The sequence below is a fragment of the Ciconia boyciana genome, chromosome 14 (assembly GCF_034638445.1).
Source record: "Ciconia boyciana chromosome 14, ASM3463844v1, whole genome shotgun sequence".
Lineage (NCBI taxonomy): Eukaryota > Metazoa > Chordata > Aves > Ciconiiformes > Ciconiidae > Ciconia > Ciconia boyciana.
Window position 1 is genome coordinate 10,718,197 of NC_132947.1, and position 27,212 is coordinate 10,745,408.

At 39.3% G+C, this 27,212-nt stretch overlaps 1 protein-coding gene across 4 annotated transcripts in view; it reads left to right on the forward strand.

The window, feature by feature from the left end:
* SULF2 (sulfatase 2) overlaps nt 1-27,212 on the forward strand; it is a 167,197-nt gene that overhangs the window by 134,296 nt on the left and 5,689 nt on the right. For all 4 annotated transcript variants that reach the window (XM_072879386.1, XM_072879387.1, XM_072879388.1 and 1 more), the window contains 8 exons: nt 1,436-1,564; nt 2,513-2,569; nt 3,373-3,502; nt 13,643-13,850; nt 20,136-20,379; nt 22,236-22,332; nt 24,052-24,146; nt 26,739-26,798. In XM_072879386.1, the coding sequence (XP_072735487.1) occupies nt 1,436-1,564; nt 2,513-2,569; nt 3,373-3,502; nt 13,643-13,850; nt 20,136-20,379; nt 22,236-22,332; nt 24,052-24,146; nt 26,739-26,798 (1,020 nt within the window). The remainder of the gene's footprint in view (nt 1-1,435; nt 1,565-2,512; nt 2,570-3,372; nt 3,503-13,642; nt 13,851-20,135; nt 20,380-22,235; nt 22,333-24,051; nt 24,147-26,738; nt 26,799-27,212) is intronic.

Below are 27,212 nucleotides of genomic sequence, written 5' to 3' on the forward strand. Positions count from 1 at the left end.
AATTCATCATCCATGCTCTTGTCAGTGCCTGTTTGCTCGCTCGCTCAAAAATGTAGTAATTTTTAAATGGTGTCTCATTAATTAGTGTGAATTTAGCAGCTTTCTTCTGTCCTGTATTTTGAGCTAGAATTCTGCACTGACATGTATAGCAGCCCATCTGGTCCCATCCTTCCTTTGTGCCTGCAAATCATAGCATGATGATTCTTTATGTTCAGTGCTGTAGAAGACTGTCTGTATAGCAGTATGCTCACTTTTTTTTTCTCCCCCACTTTTAAGAAATTGAGTGCCTTGATTTTTTTTTAAAGAAATAAAGAAAAGAAATAGTACACAGCTGATAAATAGTATGTATGTATGTAATATTGTGAGTAATTACACAACACTGTCACAGACATATTTGAAATAAGTTTGTAAGGTTCAACATAAACTGAAAACACTTTTGCAAAACCAGACCCATAGTAAAACCAAGTCACATGATTAGAAATTTGGGCATTCATTTAGCTACTGAATGCCAGGCTGTGCAACTAGATGCTTTGATCCATGAACTCACTCATATTTAGCTGTGGCAGTTCAAGGGATTTGGGGATAGGAGCTGTCTGTACTCCTCTGGAGTTGATGCCAATGTTTTAACCAAATTTGAAGTCAATTTAAGTTCAAATATTGTCCTGTTAACTGTGGTGGCTGAGGAGCATATGCCACTACTCTGCTAAGTAACAGGGCATGGCTGTTTCTAAGTGTTTGCAGAATGGATAACTGTGCACTTGGGAAAATTGATATTATTTCAATTAAAGCTGTGCTTTTATTTTCTCTCCTTTCCCCCCCCTCCCCCCATCACTGCTTTCTCTCTGCTTTTTCTTTCCTGATCCCTTTCCTTTTTTTGTCTCACAGTCTACATTAACAGCAACTTTTAGTTATTTACTGTAGCGTCTAGCAATATATTTCTCCTCATGTTCTCTTCAGAACATGCTTGCTGTGATATCAGCTGAGGTACTTATCTCTATACTATATTTTGAAACAGATAAAGCATGTGCTACCTGCCAAATCTACTTTTTAATAAAGTCATCAGTATATTTGGCAGATGTTTTGATTCTATAAGACACCCAAGGAGTTTTTCCAATGCTTTCTCATGTTTTGAAAGACTTTTGAACCCTCTTTTGCAATAATTAACTAGCTTTGCCTTATAAACTACTTTGCTTTCCCAAAAATGCTCTGTGCTAAAGTTTTAAATTTTCATATTAGTCCCTCTTGAGGTTATGCAATTTACCTATATTTTACATTTTAATTCCCTTCATGGAAAGGAATTGGATTGTGTCCTCTTTTCTTCTTTGCAGATGTCACAAAATAAGCCTTTTCAGATCCCTGGTCTCTGTGGAAGAGCTGGAGTTGCTTGGTGTAATTGCGTAGACTTTAAACCAGGTTCTCGTGTATGTTTTTTCAGGAATCCTCACATTGTGTTGAATATTGATCTCGCACCTACAATTCTAGATATTGCTGGATTGGATATTCCGTCTGATATGGATGGTAAATCCATTCTAAAGCTTCTGGATTCTGAGAGACCAGTGAATAGGTAAGAAATGGAAATATGCGTGTAAACATGCATGTGTTTGTACAGGAGACTGAGCAAGTATTCAGCAACATGCAGCAAATTTAAAGGAAAAAATAATAAAATTACCATCTATATGAGTACATAATTCACTGGCAAATCTAGAGACCTATTTGGCGATATGTGACTGACTTCAGTTATTTATTTTAATTTTGTCAGGTTCATATACTAGCTATATGGCATATATGGCATTTGGATATACTAAATGTAATCTGTGTAGCAGTGAGAGGGCTACACACGAAGGTCTTTAGCTATATGAGTTATAGATATTAAATGTCTCTGTGGCATCATTTGTAGCAAAGCATTTCATATTGAATAAATTTTAGAATAATTGAGTTGAAAGGGTTGGTTATGTATCAGACTGTAATATAAAGACAGGCTAGCACTCAGAATTGCACCATTATTATTTGAGACCTTCCATCAATACTTTCATTGGAAAAAGAGTGAGGAAAATAATTAGACTGGATGCTTGCTAGAGAAATCAGCAGGAAAAGGGAATAAGGAGATTTGCTTTACAAGTAGTTGGGTGGAGGGAGAGGGAGAAAGGAGCAGCTGCTTTAGAATAGGATACTGTGGGGGTAGTGTGCAGGTTGAGCCCAAACTTGAGTCAGGAAATCCTGATTTAATTTGCGATCCTTTGTGATCAAGGACAATTCAGTTAATCCCCTGTGTTGAAATAGTTGTACTGTGTGAATCTGTTGTGGATTTTGTCCCTGTGAGAACAAATCTGTCCTATGTTTGTTCATGATTTGCACTGGAGAGGCATATATGCCTGCTTCATAAAGCTGATGTCCCCTTGTGCAGTTATATGTAATGTTTCTCATCGGAATTGGGGGTGGGAGAGAAAACTGGGGCATGACTTGATTACTGGTTTTGTGAGAATTGCTTCTTCCTCTCCTCATTTCCTCCTAGGTTCCATTTAAAGAAAAAGATGAAGGTGTGGAGAGACTCGTTCCTAGTGGAAAGAGGGTAAGGAAAGTGTTAATCACAAAGCCCAGTCTTTTTAAATAGAAGGATACTGAATAGCTAAAGCCAAAGCAGCACTCTACCACAGACCTAAAGCCATTTAGCTGTGCCAGCAGGGACACGGCTGCAGTATGCCTAATGGCAGTGATTGTGTGATAGGAGGGAATGTATGGCCTTTGCCTACAGCCTGCATAAATGTGCTGTTGGGGTGGGGGAAGGGGAGTTTTACTTGGATTGAGAGATGGAAAGGCATCCCATTTTTCTTTCAGCTGCTGCCCCCCCCGACCCTCCTGCTTGTATCATGGGAGTATGAATAACCTTTCCTCTCTGCGTATTCATCTGCTGGCCGTTCCCTCTATGCCTCTGCGCCTTAATACGTAACATGGGGCATGAAGGGTTTGCAAAGTGCAGCCCTGTAGAGTGAGGAGGATACGGTCTCTTTGTATCGACTGTTGTTACTGCCTGCCAATCAGACATGAAACACACTGTCTTGGTTTTGTATGTTTTTGTATGCTTCCTGAGAGCATGATGTGAATAACTTGTGTGTTATCGGAGATGATGATAAGTGCTAGTTTCTACTGGACTGTTAAGTTTTGGCCACCAGTGATGCTGTGGACTTGGCAGATAACCTACTCCTCTGAGCCTTTTCAGCAAACTGTATATTGGATTAATTTAATATATTGAATACGAAATTGAAAATTAATATATTTAATATATTAAATAAATATTGGATTAATTCCAATATTATATCTTGAAATTAATATTAATGCAAAAATAAATCTTTTTCTTTTTTTTTTCTTTTCCAGTAAACTATTGCATAAGAGGGAGAATGAGAAGGTAGATGCCCAAGAAGAAAACTTTCTACCCAAATACCAGCGTGTGAAAGACCTCTGTCAGCGAGCTGAGTATCAAACAGCTTGTGAACAGCTTGGCCAGGTAGGGCATTGTACCCCGACTGAAAGCAAGCAGTTGTAGTTCGGCTAAGCTTAACACCTTAACTGTGGCAATGTCCTTCACCTTGTCGTCAGTGCCAGCTTATAAATCAAATGGCTCATTCTGTGGCCTTTGCTCAAAACCGTATTACAGCATTTATGAGACTGACTGTCAGTCAGGAAGTTGCTGATTCAAGTACCTCTGTATTGATTCCTGACTACTGTTAAGAGAACTGCTTAGCCTGTTTTAACATTTTATTCCCCAAATATAATGTGGTTTGGAATTCATTAGTGATGAGAAGCTACAATGAACCTAACAGATTGGCCTCCTCCAAATACCTATAGCTCCCTTTGCTTTGAATTCTTAATTTAACTCATTTTGTTGTTATTATTTGGAATTGCATATAATAAGGGGAAACTAACACTCTGTGAACTCAATATATCCCTCCTCTTAAAAATATACAGTGAAAACACACATGCAATTATGACTGCAGGCAGTCTGTGTGTATAGGGGCACAAAGCTCACTGATTGTGTGTCATTTCTTTTGTTGTTACATAACTGTTCTGGGCAGATATGAAAATATGTTAACTTTCAATCCAAGTTATGTAGAAGAAATTCAGGAAAAAAAATTGAGAGTAGTATCAATACATGGTCTTGGCGCAGGAGAAGGTTTTGCAAATTTACCAGAGCAATGCAAAGGCATAGAAAAGCTATCTCCAGCCGCTCCACTCCTAGGGAGATTTCTCCACTCTTGGGGGAATTCTCATCTTCTGGAAACATGGCAAAATTGACTCTGTGCCATTGCTTTCTCATCCAGGTACCAGTCAGAGTACCCTCTTCCAAGGACTGTAACACATTCTGCCTGTGGACATGTGGACAAAGGGGTGAAGGTAGATGGGTCCACATGCTAATGTGTCTGTTATTAGACTGGCATTACCTCATATCCTGGCAGCTCAGAGAGCTGTCAGAATAAGTCAGTCTGTGGAATATAACCATTCTTGCAGACATGATCTGAATATCTTACCAAGGCTATAGTCAGTAATGGGCTACTCAGGCTACAGTAGTTCATTTTCTACTGTCGGAGGCCAGACTCCCTGCTTCTGGCTCTACCGATCATGTAGTTCAGTGCACCTGTGAAATGAGTCCATTGTTCCTTAGGTGTTTGGATCCAATTTATATGTATAAGCATTTTCCAGATGTTCTTTTCTTCCTGTGGCTTCTTTGTCAGATTTAGTAGAGAGGGAGATTATAACGTCCTGTTCTTCCTAAGAACACTGAACTGCAGTAGTTTATTGTCATCAGATGCCTTGAGCTGAAATTTTAGATGGGTGGGAGCAAGCCATTGTTTTTTGAATTTGCAATGTTCTTTGAGAAGCTGGGCAAAAAGTCATTGTTTCTGCTACAACATCATCCAGTAAGTAGTCTGGGGAAATACAGCTTTTCTTTTTCCATCAGTATTTTCCCTGTGAGAGATGTTTCAACTTTTTCCTTTTGTCTTCATCTTCCCAATTATTTTGAACATTATTGTAAGAACAGAGGGGAAAAGAGACTTTCCAAGTCCATGTTGTCACTGAAGCTGTCTCTTTGCATAAGGTAACTTAGCTACATTCAGACTTTCTTACTCTAATTACCACATGTCTCAGTTATGGAAGAAGGAGGGAAGGCCCTGTATTGTCTACACGCATTCACAGGCTTATGTTTTCTTCCATGGATAATAAAATATCTTTGACATCTGTAAGAAGTGGGCATAAAATGTCAACTCCGTACTCAGAATTGCCAATAAATTCTGAAGTGAAGGTGTGCTAATAAGAGATGCGTGTGCTGCATCCTCATTGTCAGGAGACAGAGAGAAGAAGAATTGTTTTGAGCAGTTCAGTCAGACATAATTGGAAGTGATAGGATGAAATTGAGCAAAAAAGAAATTTAAGTTGGACATCAGGCAAAATTGCCTAACAATCAAGTCAATTAGAGTCCGGGAAGGGCTCTCAAGGGAGTCTCAGTCCATCTAACCCCTGCTCTAGAGAATATGTCCTAGTAGTCTGTCTAGACAGCAGGAATAGTGGGAGATGAATGCACTTATTTGAGGATAAATTGTGTCTAAATACGGGTGCACCCAAAAGTCTTTTGCAAGTGAAGCAAGACTAACTTCTCAAATGACAAATGGGTGTTGTCTGTTTGCTGGTGCTGTTCACAGCTCTGCATAATAAGTAGAATGAGCCCAAATGAGTAACATACCACTGCCTTGGGGGAGTTTATAGTATACAGATACAGTGATTATTTAGCAGATGTCTCCTGATCCTGCAGGACACTTTATTATTGTGCATTTAACAGTATCTGAAGTGTTCAGTGGAAAAGGTGAATTTTCACATCCTGATGCAAAGATGAAGAGAAGTCTGGGTCAGAATTAGGTGAAAGCTTGCTAAAGTCATTGGGACTCTTTCTTCTGACTTAAGCAGGTTTTGGGGACCTGCTATTCCATGCACAGAGAAGTCTGAGCATTGCCAGGGAATCTGAAGTGTGAGCAGGAGATGAGAAGCACAAATGGAGGACAAAGACTCAGAAGGGGAGTGAATGAGAAGAGACAAGGACAGAGCTTTGAGTAAAGGAGAGGTGAAGGAAAGCTTTGAATGTGAGATGGAGAATTTGAAATTATGCTTTGTGAGCGTGCAAGTTTGTGAATACAGTTCTATCACCACAAAATGCTCTTCCTTTGCAGATCTCTGTCACCCTCCTTGACCTATAATCGTTTTGATAAGAGAGCACCAGGATCATGGAGATGAGGCTATTCATGCTGTTTAAAACCTTGTTTCAGAGTCCATTATATGGGATTTTTTTGGCAACGCTAATATATGTAAATTCTTCTGAGTGTAATGGGAATCTGTGTGTTGCCATGTTTTCTTTTTCAGTTAGTAGGGTTTGGTCTGTGTTAGTTATTTGCATCCAACAAAGGGTGACTGTAGGCTCAGATGAAAGAGCAGCTCAGCATTTATATTCAAGGATTTAAGAGAGATGAGCTCTTTCTTCCCACATGAAATAAAAAACATTTATCCTAGTACCTAATGGCTTCCACACAAATTTTTTCTCTTCAGTGTAGTTTGACCTTTCATTCTAAACTGGCTGGTAAGTGGAAGCTGACCCAATTTTATCTGGCGGCCTGCATTAATGTGCTTTTGTGGAAGCCAATTATGATATCAGCATTGCTCTGTAGAGTATTCCCAGCAACTCCACAGTATCATAACAACAGCTGCACAAAATCTCCCTCTCAGTCATTTGCCAACTTTGTGCACATTTGTTAAACATGCGATACCTGCAGTACTGCTGATTGCTATAGGGAATCTATGCTGTACATGTAAAAAAAAAATTAAATAGTATTAGTTTTGTCTTTAGCAGGACCTGGCATAGTACAATAATATTGCTAACTTGTGAAGAAAAATAATTGTCTGAATTCACATTATTTCCTTTTCAAATCCTTTTTATTTTCAAAGCTCTATTTATGTGCAAATCTGATACAAGTAGTATTTTCCTTTATATAGCATTAGAAAATATTATTTTATATGACAGTTTTCACCAGGAGAACATTCAAAATACAATAATTAGGACTTTGTTTCCTTCAGATGTTCTGCAAATGAAAGGTTTGATACACAGTCTTCCCTCCGATTGCTTTGCGCTGTACCAGGATCATGAAAGGGTGTTCTCTTTTGTAACTGGCATGAAGATCTCATAAGTAAAAGCACGTCCCTTACTCAATTGGTTCCCCCCAGTTCTCTGCCATAGCATGTCATAGCAGTGATGAAAACTGTTCTGATCAATGTGTGCTTTCCTACAGCAATTCATAAGTGGCACCTCTAGTTTATATTCCTGCCACCATAATCATCATTAGCCATTGCCTAGTGCCAAGGGTGGAGCAGTAGAAAAAATTCCTTACGTTTTCTCCTTTTCCTGAGGGCACTGTAGCTTGAACTTACATTAGCTGGACCTAGGAAACTAAGTCAGGTTTTGTAAGGAATTCCTTTAAAAACTGGGAAGAAGGTTTTTGATCTATGTCTCTTTTGTGGTTGTCCGGTTCTTTTGTACCTAGCAGAGATATCCTGAGGTTACTAAAGAATTTAGGTTCTGTTGATAAGTGAAGCATATCAAGCCAGCTAGAATCCAGATAATTTTAATAGCCCATTAGACAGATCTTTAGAGTTCCTGAATTCCAGTGCAAGTTGCGTGTGCTCAGCAACTTTCAGGATCCAGTTCTTAATCTGTGATGGCAACAAGAAATGACTTGTTGATAACTTCATACATTAAAAATTTTATCAGCCCTCAAACTGGTAACATTAGGAGGCAGCAAACCATGAAAATTAAAATAGTGATGATTTATTAAGGGCTGTTATTCAATGATTGTATTCCTTATCAGGAATTATAATTAACAAAACTGTTTTCCTCCTTTAGCCAGAAATAGCCTATAATGATTTCCAGAGGCTATTTTACTTACAGGATTTTTTGCTTGTTGTTGCTTCGCAAACCCAAGAAATTTGCATCTCTTGTTAACTGAGATTTTTAAACTCCTTGTCATTACAGTAGTGGATGTTGCAAGTAGCTTGCCAAAATCAGTACCAACATTTAATAAAACCACCAAATTTTTCATATATCCTGACATGAGTAGTAGTGTAGTTTAGTTCAAAAGACAATGAGCTGGAGGTCAGGAGACTGACTTCAGTCTCAGAACTGTTACAGACTTGATGTGGGACCTCAGACAAATCAATTCCCCTTTTGGTGCTGCTGGTTTTTTCCTCCACCACTAATGTAATTTCTGCTTAGGCTGCACTCGCTCCTTAGCTTCTGCAGTACCTAACACAGCAGCTGGGACCATTTGATGCCACAATCCAATTATTATATTAATAATACATGAATTATATAATTTTAATCTTAAATTTAGCTGAATACTTGATTTTTCATTTGAGTGTTAGTTGATTGTCCCACCTGCCTCACTTCAGCTACAGTTTGGGGCATTAAAAAGCCCTCCAAATTTTCTGACAATAGATTGTTCATCCATCTTATAATTTTGAGGTTTGAGTGATATATAGTGTTTGACAACTGAAATTGAGCTGAGAGCCCAGAGGTCCGATTCTGCAAAAATCATGAGCTAGTGTAACGAAATAACGTCCAGTTGGAATGAAGACCAGGCAGTGCTATTTAGGTACTGATGACATGATAGAGGAAACTAGACTCGTCCTTTGCCAATGGATAAATTGGAAGAAGGTGTTGGGTAGGGGAACAAAAAAACCCCAACAAAAATATTAAAAGATTAAGAAAAGAATACCTGTGGGGAAGAGCTACGGAACTGGGCATATTCAGGCAAACAAATAGTTGAGCAGAGAGGAATCTGTCTGTATGAATCTAAAAAAATGCTATGCAGAAGACATGGGACAATTTTTTTCAGTCAACAAGAATAGGGTAGTAATGCGTATGAGACAAAGAATGGGAAATTCAGGTTGACTATTTCCTGAAACCTGTAACATCTGAGCAGTAGGACAAGCCACCAGGATAAGCAGTAGAACTACTTCTTGTAGAGAAGGGGCTTGTGTGTCTCTCTGGATTTTGCTGTTTTGTCCTCATTAGCCCAATAAAAAATTAATACAAGGAGCAAACCAAAGCAAAGGAGAAGAAGCTAACTAAACTGTAACTTCCAGTGTTTCATACTAACTGAACTGTAACTGTTTTTTCATACAAGAAAAAACATATACTGACTACCCATAAATTAATTTAGACTGGAAGTTAGAATATTTCTAGGCATTAAAGAAGTTTGTCTCTAGCTCACCATCCAATGTGGCAGCAAGGATGGGATTCAGAAAGCATCCGCATAAACTAAAGAAGATGGATATTGCTGAAGTGTTGTTGTCAGGTTGCTGGCAGGGACAGAGGACTTTGATTCCTAGAGCCTATATTCCTAAAACTGTTAGGGAGGGAGCCTTGCTGGCAGCTAACTGATCAGACAGCTTCACTTTTCACTTCTCTGTAAAAGGGAATGGAATCTTTTACTTAACAAAAACAGGAGCTGATGAGACACAGCGTGATGATTTAGGGCTCCACTCTAAAAGCTGTATGTTTCAACTGGAATCTTTTCTTAGCAAGGCTTGTGTGATCAGCCCTTTTCCCCCAAAGAAAACAATGTCAATTGAGAGAGATTCACTGAGGGAAATGAGTGAATTGTAGGAAAAAATCCTACAGGGAAGGTCATGGCTATTTATTTCTGATTGGGGCCTCAAGTAATGACTTTGAATTAACATCTGTGATTGCTGTAGCTGTAAGAAGACATTGATGTACAATAATGCAAAAACCACTTCATGGTGATGGGGGCTGTGAAGGAAATAATGGGGTTTTGACACACAGAAAAATACAACATGTCTCTTTCTTCTAAGGGGTCATTTGCATGTTCAAGGTGAATAGTGTTTCTGGAGGGAAACAGGGCATCTGTTCAGTCTACAACTGCTGCTGTTAAGATTCATGTTTCATAGATATTGAAGTCCTGATTTACTCTTGTTGATACATATAGCAGGTAGTTTGGGCTGGAGGGGAGAATATATGTTACAAACTGTCCTTTTTTTGCCTTTGCAGGTACCTTTGAATAAGATTTCTGTTCCGTAGCACTAATTTCTCCATTAAACTAAAGCCCAGACTCTTCTGCTTTGCACACAAATAACTGAGTAGCATGTGTTGTGCAGTGGGAGGTAGGGTAGAGGACGGAGTAGAAGTGTTAGAACAAGCCCAGCACAGTAGGTGGCAGAAAGCACAAGCACAGCAGCTAACTTGGTCTGCCTGAAAATGGTGGGAAATCTCCAGCTGGAACAGCTTTAATGATTAAATGAGGTGTCTGGAAAGTTTTGCACAATGTGAGCTCGATGGACTTCAGGACGTATTGCAAAAGCCATTTATATGATGGCTTGAGTAGCTGTTCTGCAAGGCTTTGTAGGAGGAAAGATGGGTTCTTCCTTTAGAGTTTTGATATGAGCTGGGATGAAGATTGTGAGGGAGTTTGGGTTTTCCACTGACTTTTAGTTTGTGTTAAACTGCCCTCCCTTTCAGGACTTAGCTCTTGTGAGATATTACAAGCTATAGGACTTGAATTAGGAACACATCTTTAAGGTCTAATGAAGAAAAGACCTGAAAAGTTAGGGGCAAGTGGTGAACTAAGGGCACTTTGTTTTCTTGAATGGTTGAGTTAATCCACTATTTATATGTAATTGTGTTTTGCTGCTGGGTGGTTATCATTTGTACCTGTGAGCCAAAGTATCTCTGGGGCACTCTGGAGTTCTTCATATAGGGATTTAATTATTTAAGTGATTACCTCCTACAAAATATTTTAGTTGCTTCCAGGCTTTGACACAGGTTTCTGCATGATGGTATGCTGTGCACTAGAAACCAATTTAAAATGTCAGAATTCACAATGTTTAAAACTTCTTGACTGTCAAGCAGATGTTTTCACAGTTCCCTTGCAATTACTGCCCTTTTTTCCTAAGTTTGAAAGCATCCTGTGGAAATGACTGCAACTGATATAGCTGTGATATTGACCTAGAGAATTTGTGTTTGTACTTACAAGCAGACCAAGGGTAAGTTGTTGAATCCCAGACACATTCACACATGTGCCCATATCTGTTTTGGGAAAAAAGTAAAAGCTGGAGACTTTTCTCCCCCACCACATTCAATGTTTGCTTCTAAAGTCATTTACGTAGTTCTGCACTGCAGTCGTTCAGCAGTGGGCCTGTTAATGCATACAGTGTGCCCTTCCAGCAAAGCCTTTAAGGTGTTTTCACTGTAGCATACAGCTGCCTTGGAAAGATTTAAACTGCACCAAAAATTAAAGGATTTTTTCCAGTTCACCTGGAGGGGAAAAATCAGCATCACTTTCTTGACAGGAGATGAAAGAAAGAGAGAAAAGTATTTTTGGGCCACACATCAGAGCACTTATTTACAATAGTTCTCATCATGGCATTTAACTTGCTCTCTGTTGAATCTTCATTTTTCATGTATCAGACACCTACAGCATAGAGCTCTACTGAGCAGAAAATGCAGTTTGTTCATATATTTTCAAAAATAAGATTCAGATGAATTGAAATGGGAAACAGCAACAAACATTTTTACATCTTTTTTTCACTGTGAAAGAAACTGTTGTTTATTCTAGTAAAATAACTTTAACTTCAGACCTCAGTCTGTGCATCAGTCGAAGTTAGGCATTTTTAAAAAATAATTAAAAAAAAGACTCAGTAATTTATTCTTCAAAGGTTATTTTTGTTCTGCACCCCATCTAGGTAAATGTGTCCTGCTTTACAGATGAGGACAGTCATGCAAAGATGTCTGATTCCAATGTCTTATTTTCAGTCTCATTCATTGTCTGTTGTCTCATTGATTTCCGATGATTCCTTGTGCTGAAAGTTAAGCCAGGTTTATCTGCATCAGTGCAAGGCTTGGATGATACAGGAGTTGGACACAATATCTGTACCTAAGAAGTAATTACAGCTCAGGAGACCTGGCATCCAATTGTCTGAGGAAATAAGTGGACACACCATAAAACTCTGATTGTTTTAAATGAGAGGATCTCCTGTGGACATAGATAAATCCACTGTAACTGGCCAGTTCACTTCTGACTCCTGTTAAATTCTGTATTATAAAAGCACAGTGATTTCTGTTTTCTTACTTCGCTGTCATGCAAACAATGGAGTGTATTTCAATGGAAAATGTAGGCTTTGTTGTCCTAGCCTGCGCGCATCTCTCTGTGGGAATTGAAATGACTGAATCTGCCTTGTAGAGCTGCAGGCTGCTGTAAAATGTCATCTCACTTGGGAGCTGTTGCTGGTTTTCCTTCTGTTTTTTTATTTGGAAAATTCTCAATATTCCAGTGAGTCCTGGAGGCACAGACTTAGGATTTTATAAAGGGAAAAAGAGGAATGCCGCTCAAAACTCATCAAAAAGCTGAAGTGTTTCTGAGAGTCTCTCTTTAAAGCAGTAGCAACTGCTACTGTGAGGTTTTTTTATGTATCTCAAAGCCTAGCTCTGTTGCTAGTAGTGTGTTCGTAAATAAAGGAGCAGGTGAAATAATTTTGTGATGTATCTGGGAAGTGGGTAAAACTTCTGTGCCGGATTGAAGGTGGCTAAACTCCTTTGCCTTTTGCACAGCTCTGACAGCAGCACAAAGGGAGCTATAAGCAAATTACTTCAGGTTTTGAGTAACAGGAGGAATTGGAGATTTAGAGATGAGATTTTTCTCTGGTTTGAGTGGAAGAGGGAGGGGGTTCTCACTTCACAGGCATCCAGTGCAACTCACCATTGCTAGTCAAGCCCAAGGGTGTTGAATGGGAAAAGCTATTAAGAGAAACACTCAAGATAGAGATAAACTCGTCTAACTACAGACTTCCATAGCTGATCCAGTCATAGTGACCCTTTTAAAGGTCAGTGAAGAGAAACAGGCGCTTCTGCAGGGCAATCTTTTTTCTTACCTTTTTTTATATGGCCACTTTAGGATGAAGTGAGTTATACCTTGGAAGTGAGTGTTCCCCGTCTTTGACTATAGAATGAGTCTAGATACCCAGCTCAGACCAGATCTTTAAGGTAAAGGAATCCACAACTTGGATAAAATCATCCCACCATCAGGCATTTGAACTAGGAAAGAGAAGGAGACTTCTCCAGAAAATTTTTTCCCTTCTTGTAGAGTATGGGATGGGGCTGAGATTATATTCAGGCCTGGTGTTTGGTGCTGTTTTAATGGCATAATAGTGGCATAGATTCCTGCCAGCCTGAGAAACACACTTGCTGGTAGGCAAGGATTCTTTTCAAATCTGTGGATAAGGATTGAATGTCCTTGCTTTATGCCACAGTTATGCTTCTGAAAATTGTCACTTGTCACGTCCGTGTTTTTAGCTATAGTATTGATTTTGTTAAGAAATTCCCATTGTTCTGCCTCCAAGAAACAAATGCAAGAGGAGTGTTCCAAAGAGTTCCTGTTTTGTCTGAAAATGGAAGATTACAAAAAATCTGTTTTGGTAGTGGGTGATAGATGAGCCTCAGCTTACTACAACGAGGAATCTCTGATAGATCACTGGAGCTGGCCGTTAGACAAAGCACAGTTGGGACAGAGTTTTAACGACCAAATTTTTCTTCCAGAAATGGCAGTGTGTGGAAGATGCCAGTGGAAAGCTCAAGCTACACAAGTGCAAGGGAATGGCGAACTTGGCAGCTGCAGGCAACAGCAAAGGCACCTCCAATATTTTGCCCAAGTATTACAGCAGGAATAGTGAAGACTGCAGTTGTGAAGAGAACGAATACAAGCTGAGCCATGTCGGACGGAGAAAGAAACTCTTCTCCAAGAAAAGTAAGTGAGCCCACTGTATCTTCTGTCTCTGCCTTAGAAAACTGTTATGAGTTTGTTCAGTAACACAGATAATTGTCTGATTTTCGTGGGCATTGAATTCTGTCAGCATATTTACTGTGTATCTACCTATGAAACAGTGTGCCTCATATTGGGCAATCAGATTTGAAAATATCGCTGTCTGTAGAAAGAGGAGTGTTTTGATCCAAAATAGGGTCCTGTATTTATGTCTTTCAAAACTCAGAAATGCAGTACACACACTGGAGTAGTAGCACATTCTTACATAGGCCATGAAAGATGAGCAGTGCTTTACAGCAAATACTCCAGTTTTCAGTAGGTACTGCAATGCTTGGGGCCGTTACTGCAGTGATTTATTTTTAATAAGGATGCGTGTGCTTTGTTACAGAAGCTGCTTGCTTCTAACATACTTTCCTTGCGCTCAGTCAGCAGAGTCAAGACTGACTTTTAACCAGAGATCACATCCAAAGGGGATGACTCTGTTTCTAGTTTCCTTGGCACAGATCAGGTGCTTTTGCAGAAAGCCCATTCCACTGGCTCTGTATTAAACCTTAGTCAGACTAACATCTATATTTGAAGTACATAGTCTAATTATAGATTAAAGAGGCAAACGGCAGCACAGAATTATTATTCACTTGTAATGTTTCTTTCGTCTCACTCCACAAATACAGAGCCTTAATTATTTAGCAGATTAGTCTTTCTGTATAATGACCTGGCACAAGCTTCAAACAGAGTTTAAATTGATTTTCTCCCATTATATTTGCCTTGCAAGCTGATTAGTACCTACTAAGCTAATTTTTAGTTGAAAAAAATTATTGGTTCCAGGATGAAATTACTCAACTATACTTGCTGTTTAAATATGTGGCACAGCAGATAATCTTTAAATAACACTAGAACTTGCAGTTCAATTAACTTTTTTTTTGAAGTCACGCAGAAGAAAGTTCAGTCATGGGGAGTCAAGTAACAGGAGTAGATCGAAGGCACTTAAATAAGAAGAGGAAAACAATTTAAGTGAGGGCAACATAATGCTATCTGATAATACTTAACACTTACTTAAGTACTTTTCATGTGTGTCGTGCTTCCTAAACATTAACTAATTTTCGCACCATCCAGAGGAGGTGGTTAAGTGTATAATTACCTTTGGTTTATGTATGAAGGAGGTTGAGGTAAAAAAAGTGAAGGTTGTTGCCTGTAGCAGAGGTATCAGAATGGCGTTTTTTTCCCTATGTTCTGCTCAGAAGAGGCAGAGTTTATACTATACCCTTCAGCTCACTTGCCTCATTGGCATAAACTGTAGCAGCGTAATATAGGATCTTGACAATCATGTTCCCATTGCTTGTGTCTTGAGTAAAATAATTGACTCCACAGATGCTTTGTTTTTCCCTCTGCCCACATCCAGGGTGTGCCATACAGTCAATGAGGTTGGCTTGGACCTATTGACACAGACTCTTTGATTTGGTGTTGGCTATTCTTTTACGTGCACTTATCTAATAAATCACACAGTGGACGCAAATGAGCACAAAGCAATACAAGTCAAGGTAACATACCAAGGTTTTTCTAAACAGCTTACCTAAAAAGCTGGCTCACTGGATTGTGAATGGTGAGAGGGTGACCTGAATACTGATGATGTGTATTTGGATTTTTATGACCTCTTTCATGAGACTTGGGATAAAGCGCAATCTGTGCTGGGTTGCATAGTTCTGAGGGCATCTTTGGGGTCTGCTACTCGGAATTGGATGAGTGCATGGCATCATACTGCAGCCCTACTTGAACGTCAGTAAATGCTATTCATCAGATTGAACAATAGCTAAATAGAAAATAGAAGTTTCAAACTGGACTAGGGTCACATCCGCATGAATGCTTTAGTTCACAGCAATAGTGTAGTTTTGAAGGAAACACCCTGATCACTCCCTTCTATCATGCACAAGAGAGATGGATTTGCAGAGCAATTTTGACGGATTCTAATCTACAGTCATTTGCAGAAAAACTAAATTGGAAGCCCTGCTTCTAGGGTGTGTCAAGAGTGTTGCAAACAGTGATGGGGGTATGAGAATTGGTCTCTTAGAAAGATTAAAACCAATCATGTGTAGTGAGAACATGTGGTCTAAAAGACTAGAATAAATTGCTGATAGAAGGGCTGAAGCATCAAATGTTTTGATAAAATAATTACTTTCTAATGTAGGCATGGTCTAGACCCATTGTCAGGTGCACCGATGCATTTAGCAGGCAACAATGTTTTCTAAATTGAGTCAATTCAGTTGCAAAACAGGGTCATGTCATGTACGTGCCATTTGGGCCATGTACAAATACACAACTCACCTGCAAAGCTTTTACATGCTAGAAACACGTAAGCATTACTATTCGGTATATCTGGGTTGGGGTGTCAGGAATGTTTGCATTTCTGTGTCCTCTTTATTTTCTTTAGTATGTTTTTATTTTTATAAGAAAGATGAAACAAAGCTTTGCAGTAGGAAGAAAGTTTAAAGTAGTAGTGAGCACTTAAAATCTTTGGCTGTGTTGTGGTCTATTATGTTTTTCTTGCTGTGGATTTGATCTCCTCCTCCTGTGATGAACAAGTGCATGTGATTAAAGGAGTTATTAAGCTGCATGAAGAGAAATGATGATAGGCCACACAGATTTGTAAACAACAAACAGAAGTGTGTACAAAGGGGCTAGTGCTTTTTTATTCCAATTTTCATGTCATTTGTTTTTCTTTTGAGGTAGTCTCAATGTTGGAGCAAAACGACCTTTGTTATTAAAAAAAAACAGACCCAAACCTGAACATCAGCTGCTTTAAAGATAATGCATTTGAAGTATAATTTTTAATGGCAGTTGTGAGAAACTGCATGTAAGGATGTAAGAAAGGTTTTTTTGTTTATTTTTTTCCTCTTTGAAATATTTAAGGACACAGATTCAAAATAAGATTTCTAGAAATCCCATGGTACATAATGCCCAAGAAAAAACACCTCTAAACCTTTATCCGTATTTCTAGACACTTGAGATATTTTAAAAAATTGGACTTCGAAGTGCCTAATTTTACTTTGGTGTTATAGAAAAAAATGCTTCTTCTCTACAAAATTCTGGAAAATATATAGACATTACTGGGAAATGTCAAGCAGGAATTCATGAGGCTAGTGGTGAATATTTTCCTTGTGGCACATGTAGAAGCAGAATCCTTGCATACTGGCTTGTTCTATCGTCATTGTGATGCTGGAAAATACATCAGATCCAAAATACCTACATAGAGTAAGTGTCAACAGGGAAGACCAAGAGTTCTCTGTCTTCTGCAGTGCTCCTGCTGAGCAGTCATGCTCCTGCTTTGGGGAAATTGCCATACAGTAGTTACAGTTGGTTACAGTCTTCTCAGTTATCCCTGAGAGAACTATCATTTCCAAATGATCTCAGTGTTAAATCATGAATTTGGCGGCTGCAAAATAAGTAATAAGGCTTGAGTGATGAAGATGTAAGGAGAGTTAAATATAAACCTGAAGGCTGGGCATGTTTATGTCAGATATTAAGTTTATGATTTTATAATACAACATTGCTTTGCTTTATTCCGTTGGACAATAATTTTGGGTACTGCAGTTCGTGCTTTCACTAGACAGTGTTGAAAGCTGAGATGCTACCAAAAAATAGTTGTAAAAAATCAGGTGTGTTTCAGTCTCTAGACTGTCTGGGGAAATCTGGACCAGAACAGTGTACTTCTTTTCAGGCTCCAACGAAGACAAGCATGCTTGTCAAGTGGTCCAAGGAGGCACAGCTGGATGAGTGGGGCACTGAAACGTAGTTAGCTTTCTTAGGCTTAAATTTCTCCGGACTCTATTTCCAGACTTGATTCTGAGGATGCAACTTTTCAGCAGTACCATCTATAAGATAGCTGGCTTCTGTAAGACCAGAGGAAGAGAGCCATCAGGACACACAGAACTTACCAAAGCCAAACTTTAATAACTTGGAAAAGGGAGTATAGGTGTTTTGAGCCAAATATTTAACAGCCTTAAGATCTACTTTGTTTGTGGGTTGGGTACACAGGTAAATGAATTGGAGAGTAAAACTTAAACTTGAGGGAGGATCGACTAATATGTAATTAGACATTGGTATTTATGCCTGCAGTGCACTTTGCAGGTGGGAGAGCACGGCACAGATGAATATTGAACCTATTAAGTATTTTAACCACTTCCTCTGAAAATAATGGAGTTTGGTACTAGTCACAGTGCTGAGTCAGCGCTGTGGATAGTATGTTGCGATAAAGCAATACAACAACTCCTTTATGAGCTGTCTCACTCCAGACCAATTTGTTCGTTGTAAGGCTGGGTTAGTTTGGCTGCAAGGGAGGAGTAACTCCTGGGTTCTAATTCTTCAGGGACGTGTGTAGACGACAGTTCCCTGCAGCTATCTGCTGAGGGTCCAACATGCTGGATTGGCATATTAGACTTGGAAGGAAGGTAAATTGTTAGTTGGCTTAGCTTAACAAGATGAAACGAGGGAACAATTAAAGAAACGGGAGTTTATACTTCGAATATAATTGTTAGGGTGTAGCTTTTTGGAACTTCCTCCTACTTCTGAAAAGATGGGAGTTTCCTTGTCATTTAGTCAAACATTTCCTGAATGGATGCCTGAAATAGGGTTGGTCTTTTGGGTTTTTTTTTCCCCTTCGGCAGTGACTCACCTGGCTTAATATCAGCAATAAACTTTGAACCACGGCTGGAAAATGTGCAAAGCCAGACAATCCAGCTGGTATTCTACTTTCTGTGTGTGGCGCTGACAAGAATATAGTGCTTGGACCAGTTTCGGGTGGGAGGAGATGTTTATTTCTCTTCCCACAGTCTGCAAAATGGCTTTTGAGACTTTGCGATCCATTTGGATTTAATGTAAGGCTTCTTGAAAAATGTCACTCTGTGTTAATGCCAAAGCATGCCAATTGACATGAATATTTGTCAATTTTGGTTGTTCTACCTCCCATTCCTTTTTTCCCCTGCTTGTTTTGCTATGGAGATTATCCCATAGAGAAAGTTGGTTTTTCTGTGGAGCTTGGGATTGCAAGAAAGAAAGATTGGTCTTCTCATTTGGCACATTGGTTGAGTTTTCCCCTTATCAGATTGCAGAAGGAAGTCCCATTCTTGTGAGATGCGCTGTGTGTTTCAAGTCTGTGTAGAGGAGAGGTGACTGGAGGAGCCAAGGGACTTGCTTGTTTGCAGTAATGTCTTAGATGACTCCACACCTCATATACAGAGCAAGATTCAGGCACTGGGCAGGGGTGAGAATTTTCTCAAGGAATGAGATGATTATGCTTAGTGTAGTGAGTGACTCTGAGCAGTCATTGGCAGTGAGCAGGAAATATGGTCAGAGATGGACCCCATCATACAGTAGGGAAGTTTAGATATGGATTTAGACTCCATAACTAGGATGTATTTGTGCCATTCCAGACCAAACAGAAGAGGAGCTCTGGGGATTTGCGTTGGGACAGAGAACTTTGCAAACCAGTAATGGCAAAAAGATCAATGAGGATCTCGTACTGCGTAGTGATAATTTGTAGCAAATGTTTCATTTTGCCTTTGGGCTGCAAATGCAGAAGCAAAGTCTGAGGGATTGCATAGCACTGGAGGGTGGTGCTTTTGTGTACAAACTCACTGACTGGTCTGCACATCAAGAAAATAATTGCAAAGAAAAGAATTAGATGTGGATAAAAGTAAGGATTCAGATATTAATCTCTCTTGAAAAGATCAAACATCTTACCTTGAATAATGAGTGTAGAATTGAGAAAAGGCTGAGGCTGAACACTGGGAATACTTGGGACAATTTCAAGGAAGTGTTGCAGGAGTCCTAGCAGTGGAGCATTGTACGGTGAACAGTAGAAAACAGTAGAGAACTAGTCTGTAAGGATGACCGAAGACCTTGCTGTGGTGACCAGTCATGGTTATTTTTTTAAGGTCTTACTGCCATCTAGTGACTCTTGGGGGGAAGAGCAGAGCCTCTTCGAGCTGTTTGCTCTCAAAGTGATGTTGGACAAGTACCTTTTCTTTCCCCTCTGCCATCCTTGTGCATTTGCATTATATCTGCCCTCTCTCTCATGCCTTAATGTATCCATCTATCCCTGCAAAAGGTAATGAAGCAGTAGCTCAGAGGACAGCTGCAACAAACACCATTTGTCATCCAGTTAATTCCAGATGTCACAGTATGGGCTGGGTTTTCCTCCCAAGAACCACAAAGAGGACCAAATTGTAACATGCTGTTTCTCCCCCTCTTAATCCTTTCACTTCCTTTTCTACACAGAATACAAACCAAGCTATGTCCGGAATCGGTCTATCCGTTCTGTATCTGTTGAGCTGGATGGAGCCATTTATAAGTTGGGTTTAGAGGATGGATTCCAACCTGTCTTACCAAGAAACATCACCAAGCGGCACAAGATGCAGAGGGCTATTCTTCGTGAGGAGGAAGATAAAGACATGGGGGAATACAGTGGCACTGGTGGCATTGCAGAGTATACAGCCCCTAACCTAATAAAAGTGACACACAGGTGAGTGCATGTGGTATATTTCTAGAAGCTTTTGCTGCTTAAGTGGCTACTTTACATAAATGGGTGTGTTAACTTTTGATAAGCATATTGTGTCCCTTTGGGATACCCAGTCTAGCTTCACTAAAATTCTTATTCTCATCTGTACAACAGCTTTCGGTTTTGTTTTAGTTTTGTTATGTACAGAAGGGCATGAAGCTACTGAGGAACTACAGCAGTGCTTTTATGTCTTCTGCTGTCTCATTTGGAGACAGTAATCACTGATCAGTGCGTGTTTCCAGTGAGGACAAGCAAAACTGTTTGCGACAGTTGCGTGTACACCTATGTGAAACCAGGAAAGGCTCTACCCATGGAGATCTCAGTGTGCAGCGGGTAACCTGGCCTGTCTGAAGACCTAAGGCTCTAACTGGAGTATGGCCTGGTTTCATGTCATAGGTTGCTTTGTATTTCAAACACCAAATCAGTCCTAAGCGAGGAAGCAGCCTCTCAGAGCTTTCTGTAGCCAGTGCTAGGAAAGGAAAATCTATATTATGAATGAAGCTGGATGTACCAGGAGCATTGGGAAATGGAACATACTGAGAGAGAGGTGAGGGAATTGTCTGGGCACTCTAATAGCTAAAAATCTTTTCCTCAGTGTGCAAGTCTAGGGACTGATGATGTATCTTCAACTGTACTTAATTAGTTTAGTCACCATTTCCGCTTGTGAATTATCAGGAAATCCACCAATCATTATTGATTATGTGCATTAAATTGTTTAATGACTAGCTCATGTAAACACGCATGAGCCAGCTGCTGTTGAAGTCCGTAGTTTCCATTTGACTTCCGTTTACAGGGTTAGAGACTCGCTAATATGAGGAAATGTAGCTAGGTTGACATCAGAGAATTGTGCCCTCTTACCCCAGCTCTCACGAATGTTCGGGACCCATAAATCACTGTTTGTGCTTTTCTTCTGGAACAAGTCAAATTGATTTTTGCTGCCTTACTGGGTGAATCCCAAATCCATACAAGGAACTGTCAGGAAGGTTGTGCATAATTCATGAGGAGTCCCCAGGAACACTTGCAGAAAAGAAGGCAGTGGGACAACATGTGCAAGGTGGTTAAAAGAAAATAAGGGAGTATTGAAAATACTTAGCTTTAATTTAAACAAACATTCAAAAATTACTACATAGTATTTGTTGACCCCTACTACACTTCTCAGGTAAATCTGTCAAGCGTTTGTTTGTTTGTTTTTGAAAGAATTTTAAAACCTGGATTGCATTAGAATTTAGTGAAACATAAGCACTTAGAATTGTCAGAGGGTGTTTTGCCTTTGAGGTCAGGGAGATATCTTTGAAAAATGTTATCCCCTTTGTAGAAAACAGCAAAATTTCTTTGTTCCTTTTTTTTTTTCCCCTTTTCTTTATTGTGTAGTAATACATCTTATAAAGAAGTACTTTATCCTTGCCCCTACCCCTGTATCACTTAATTATGCATTGGGAAATTGCTTCTGACTAATGCTTTCTGTGCTTGCTAGTTAGTAGAGATTATTTATGTAGACAGCCTAATGAATAAGCAAGAACTCTGTGCAGCACAATTTACATACAGAAATTAAGCAGTCAACAGGTTCTGCTTGATAGGAATATTCTCCTTGAATTTTTCTACTTCTGAAAAATTTCCATGGCAACTCAAACCCAAATGTCTTTCCTGGCTCATAGCACACGCTTCTTCTCTTGAATGAACGTTGCTTTTTTTAATTCTGCATGTCATTTCCAATCTGGCTTCTCATCTGTCCTGGAGTTGTGTTATTAAAACCAGCTGTTTGCATTGCTCTGTATGAGTGTATCCACTATAATAAATATTGTTTGCTTTCCCATGCCAAGGTGCTATATCCTGGAGAATGATACCGTTCAGTGTGACACAGATCTGTACAGGTCACTGCAAGCTTGGAAGGACCATAAACTTCATATTGACCATGAGGTCAGTGATGTTATCAGTCATGCATTTTCAGTGGGCTGATAGGATAATGCTGACTGTGTCTGTCTGCCTCTGGGTATCTGTGTCCCTCCCTGGAACCTTTTGAACTTGCTGGCTGATGTCAGAATAGATATTTCAGAGATAATGAAGTTATTAGAAGTTTGTGAAGGCAAGATGCTGAGTGGAGCAGAGAACTGCAACTGAAGCAACAGCTGAGAAATGTCATAAGCCTTATGAGATAAATGAGAGACTTATAAGTGTCCCCATCCTAGGAAAAATTTCATCTGGATCTTTTTCACATCTTATTAGCCCTGCTCCCCAATGTACCTCTCAAAAAGAGGCCTTCAACTGTCAAACATAAGCCCAAGGAAAAGCAAGCTTCATTAGTTTCGGTGCTTCTAGAATTATTTATTTTGCTTGCTTGTGTTTAACCCTTGCACTTTGGAATTGAATTCGTTTTCCTTAGGCTTGTGGATATGAAGAACCTGGAGATAATTTGCCCTATGAAATTTGCCTATAAAACCTAATCTGACATTTTTGTTGCTTATATTGAAGAATATAGGCTCAAACCCTTCACACGTTGTGTGTGAAAGAGGCAGCCTTCTAAGGACCAGATAATGGTGGAACAAATGCCAAAGAGAAGCACAAAGAAAGGCTCTCTTGTAATCTCTTACCAAATTATATGAATTCACAGCAAAGTCCTATGTAAGAACTTGTTGTCTGCCTTTTGTGGTACTGATTGACACGTAGCAAGGCAGATAGATACTGAAAAACTTACTAGCTCTGCTCAGATTAAAAAAAGGGCAATTTCAGTATCACCATACTCTTCTAATTCTTTTTTCTTGAGAAAATGTAGGCTATATGGAGTGCCAAAGAAAATGAGAGCTCACTTCTGTCCTGTTGTGTTTCTGATTTAGGGTCACAGGGCTGGATTCTTTGTGTATTTTTCTTGAACACTCTGTCCTGCCTATGCTTCAGCAGCCATGTGCTTCCACTAGACTTATGGTCACTAATGTCTAATGGTAGTTTTGCAGAAACTTTGTTGTTCACACTGGATTACTTTGTTTTTTCTGCTGTGTAAAGAACCCAGGTAGAAGCCTATAATATCCATCTGAGTGGAAGTGGGCCACACTGTGTGTGAGCTAGACTGAACAAAAGCAGGAGTTTCATTTACTGAAAAAAAAGAGGCAGTTAAAAATAAACTATGTGGGTGGCACAATTAACTGCTAATCCATATCCCATGTGGCCAGACGTTGCTAAAGACTGCCATGCAAAATGATGGAGCCTTGCTGCTTTTCTTTTTCAGAAGCTCTGAAGAGGGGACTTCAGAGCACTCCCTCCCCATCCCCTTCTCAGGTTCATAACAGGCTAAAATTTAAGGGCTTCGTTTTCCTTTGAGTAACCTTTCTCCCCTTGCAAATGTGCTGTTGAGCACAAGAGGAAAAATCACAGTGGAACCAGGAGTGGTTGTCTACCTGAGGCCGTGTGCCCCCATTCCACATTCACATTCAGTAATCAAAGCAGGCAGACTGTACCTGCAAGGCTTCCTCCTGCGTAGTTGCCTTTTGGAAAGGTAGATAATCTGAAAAGGCTTGTTAGTGGTGGGAGTCATGGGAGGTGGTGAAAAGGAAGCATTTGGTGACAATAGAATGTATTTGAGAAGGTTAGAATAAGACTAAATCATGCTGTGTTGTTTTCACTTGTATCTTTACTTTTTTTTAGATTGAAACTTTGCAAAATAAAATAAAAAACCTGAGGGAGGTGAGAGGTCATCTGAAGAAGAAGCGACCTGAAGAGTGTGATTGTAACAAGATAAGGTATTTCTTGTGTACTCCAGAGTAATTATTTGTAGTGAGCAACTGTAGCTGATTTATGTCTTCCCAGGAGAGATCAGAATCTGGTTTTTTAGGTGATTGCCTACTTACCTATACTCTTGTATAACGCTTTCTGGGGGAGTTGGACTGCTGCAGAAGTACAAGGCCCACCATCTGCTAGGCAGGAGTTTAATTGCCTCTGTGTCAAGTGGTGATGATGTAACAGGATGTGTAACATAGCTTATAAACCAGTTAGTTATCCCCTTCTGCTGAAGATGCTGCTGTTAGATATCAGCAATTCATATTTTAAGCTTCAAGCTTTTTTCAGAAAAAACTTGCTTGCCACAAGGGCAAATTGTCAATATGGTGCAGCATTACACAAATCTGTTTTAAAAAGAATAGTGTGTAAAGTATATGGAACAATAGGGTGGAGAGATGAGATAATTTCTTCCCATTCAATTTCTTCGAAGCTGGATGTATTATCTCATAGGATGCAATCACTGCAATATTTCGCCGTTATACCAGGTGGGAGAAGCAGGAATTGTAACAGTTGATGCAGAGTAACCGTATTTTTGTAGCCACCACTGACTTAGTGCACCAGATCTTTTTGTTCCCTAGTGCAGATCATTTTTGAATTTTAAGTGCAACAGGCAATACTAAAATAGTGATTATGCATTAAGGTCTCTGCATGGTTGGCTTCTCATATAGCCAAATATTTGCAAAATGCCCACTGATTGCATGGAAAGAAGGTTCAAGCACACCTGAATCCTTCTGGGGAGCATGCAAGCTCTTGCTCTGCAAATAAACACAGCAGAAGATCTTTCAAAATGAAATATTAACACAAACAGAATTTGTCCCTGAGAAAGCTGTTCAGAAAGAAACTAGGAGCAGCTGCTCCTGATCGTAGTGATCACAGAGCAATCTCCAAGGCTGCTGTGAGCCAGGTGTCACCAGGAGTGCAGTAGCAGTACAAGTATCACCAAAAAAGCTGTACTTGAATGTACTCGGAAACACAAGGCAGCCACGCTATTATCTGTGGCTCAAGCAGCTTTAACTAAGTAGCCTCTATGAGAGAGTATGGACGATACTTCTCTGTCTCATTGGTATAACGGAATGAGGTTTTGAGCATAACACTTAAATCCTTGGAGGCGCAACATACTCTACAGACATGAGGTACATAGTCGTCGTGGCCCATGTGGATGCTGCAACATAGCTTCAGCAACAGAGAACTAAAATACGGAGAACATCAATTTCTTGGGTTATGTCAACCCATACATGGAACCCATGGCAAAAAGTGTTTAAAATGAAATCAATATCATTCTAAATGGCAAATCCTCAAAAAGTTTATATTGGTTTATAATCCACTGCTTTCAAAACTGATGTTAACAACTGAGTTTGTTTAATATATACTGTAACAAGGCAGTTATTTTTATTAGTGAATGTTTTATAGTAAAGAGTGTTATATTTTTCAGGCCCAATATAGGAAGCGCTTATATTTGTGCATAGCATTATTCAGGTGAATAATCCTACCGAAATCAATGAAGTTAATTATCTGAGTTATATATGTTCCAGTGTTTGCAGAATTGCATTGAATTAGGATTTAGGATTTAGCATTAGTTAATTAAATACCCAGTGTTTGTGCAAGATAAAAATTTGACTGAAGATAGATAGTTCTTTAATAATTTTATTTTGTTAGTTTGCTATAAGGATTAAATTTATTAAAGCTCCCAGTAGCATTAATAATTGAAAAGGTTTGTTTTGAAGGGAATTTTAGTCTCACAACTAACTTACTTCTGATGTACTGCTTAGAAAATAACATTTATTGAACTTAGTTTGTCTTTGCTGATTTGCATGGGTAGTAACTTTATCAGTCATAAAATATTGCCATTGACTAAGGCTGTTTTGTCTTTAACTTTGCAAACTACACAGAAAGGAAATTTCTGCAAAATCTTGTAAGAGTCGGTGGAGACAGAGCCAAAACAGTAGAGCCACCCAGCTAGAATATGTATGTCTGCTTCCACCCTCCATATCTCAGACTATATTAGACACTGCTATTGCTGCAACAGTTCCGTGCATCTTGTTAAAGTTTTCCTGGAACTTCTGGCTAGTAACAATGGAGAAAAACCCCAACCCTACAAAGTACAAGTGGTATTTAAATTCTTTCATTCAGAAGGAAAATGACAGGAAGGTGGTGCATGCTTGTCATCTGAACAAATTAGTGAATATTCAGTTGAAGAAATGCTGTAATTGAATTATAAGTCTATTGATTTTATCTGCCTCGTGTAGGGAAACAAGAACCAATGACAACTAACATTGAAAATTGTAGCTGGAATAATCTGTGGATACATTTTGCAATACAGTGTTAGAGCACCAGCTGCCACTATGCACAAATGATCTAAGGAAAGAAAGAGGCACAACAAGGCTCAGAAGTGACTGACCCAGTCTAGCAAGGCTGCTTTGTATTCACCACATACATGAATAAATGGGAGAAGTGACACTGGATTAAACCTGCTTCAAATCCAGTATGGAAGTGCGGTATGAACAGGATCAATTGTCTTTCTGTTGTTCATCAACAATGCTGTTTTTGTTTTCCAGTTACCATTCAAAACACAAAAGCAAACTGAGGCACAAGGGATCTAGTCTTCATCCTTTCAAGTAAGTGAAGGCCTGTTCCTTTGAAAGAGGAAATGCAAAGACGTTAACATTTGGTCCATGCACACCGGTTACAAACTAAGCAAAAGTAGCAGTATTTCATTGATCCTGTATTAGAAAGCAAAAACACACAGACACCTGGGCAACGAACTAAGCCCATGCTGAAATGCTTGTAAATTCGAGATAAGGTTCCTGGTTTGGGAAATGTCACATCACAGACTTCAGGCAAGCTTATAAATCCCTTTGGCTTCATTTTTTTTTCCCAGTGACATTGAATTGTTATATCCAGAAACATTTGGAAGAGAAGCCATTTAATTAAAAAATACCGGTTATTTCTTTCCCTCAGAGAAGCTTATTTTATTAGCTGCTTCATTTTTTTTTAGGTCTGTTCAGGTATAACAGAGTCTGCATGACCCT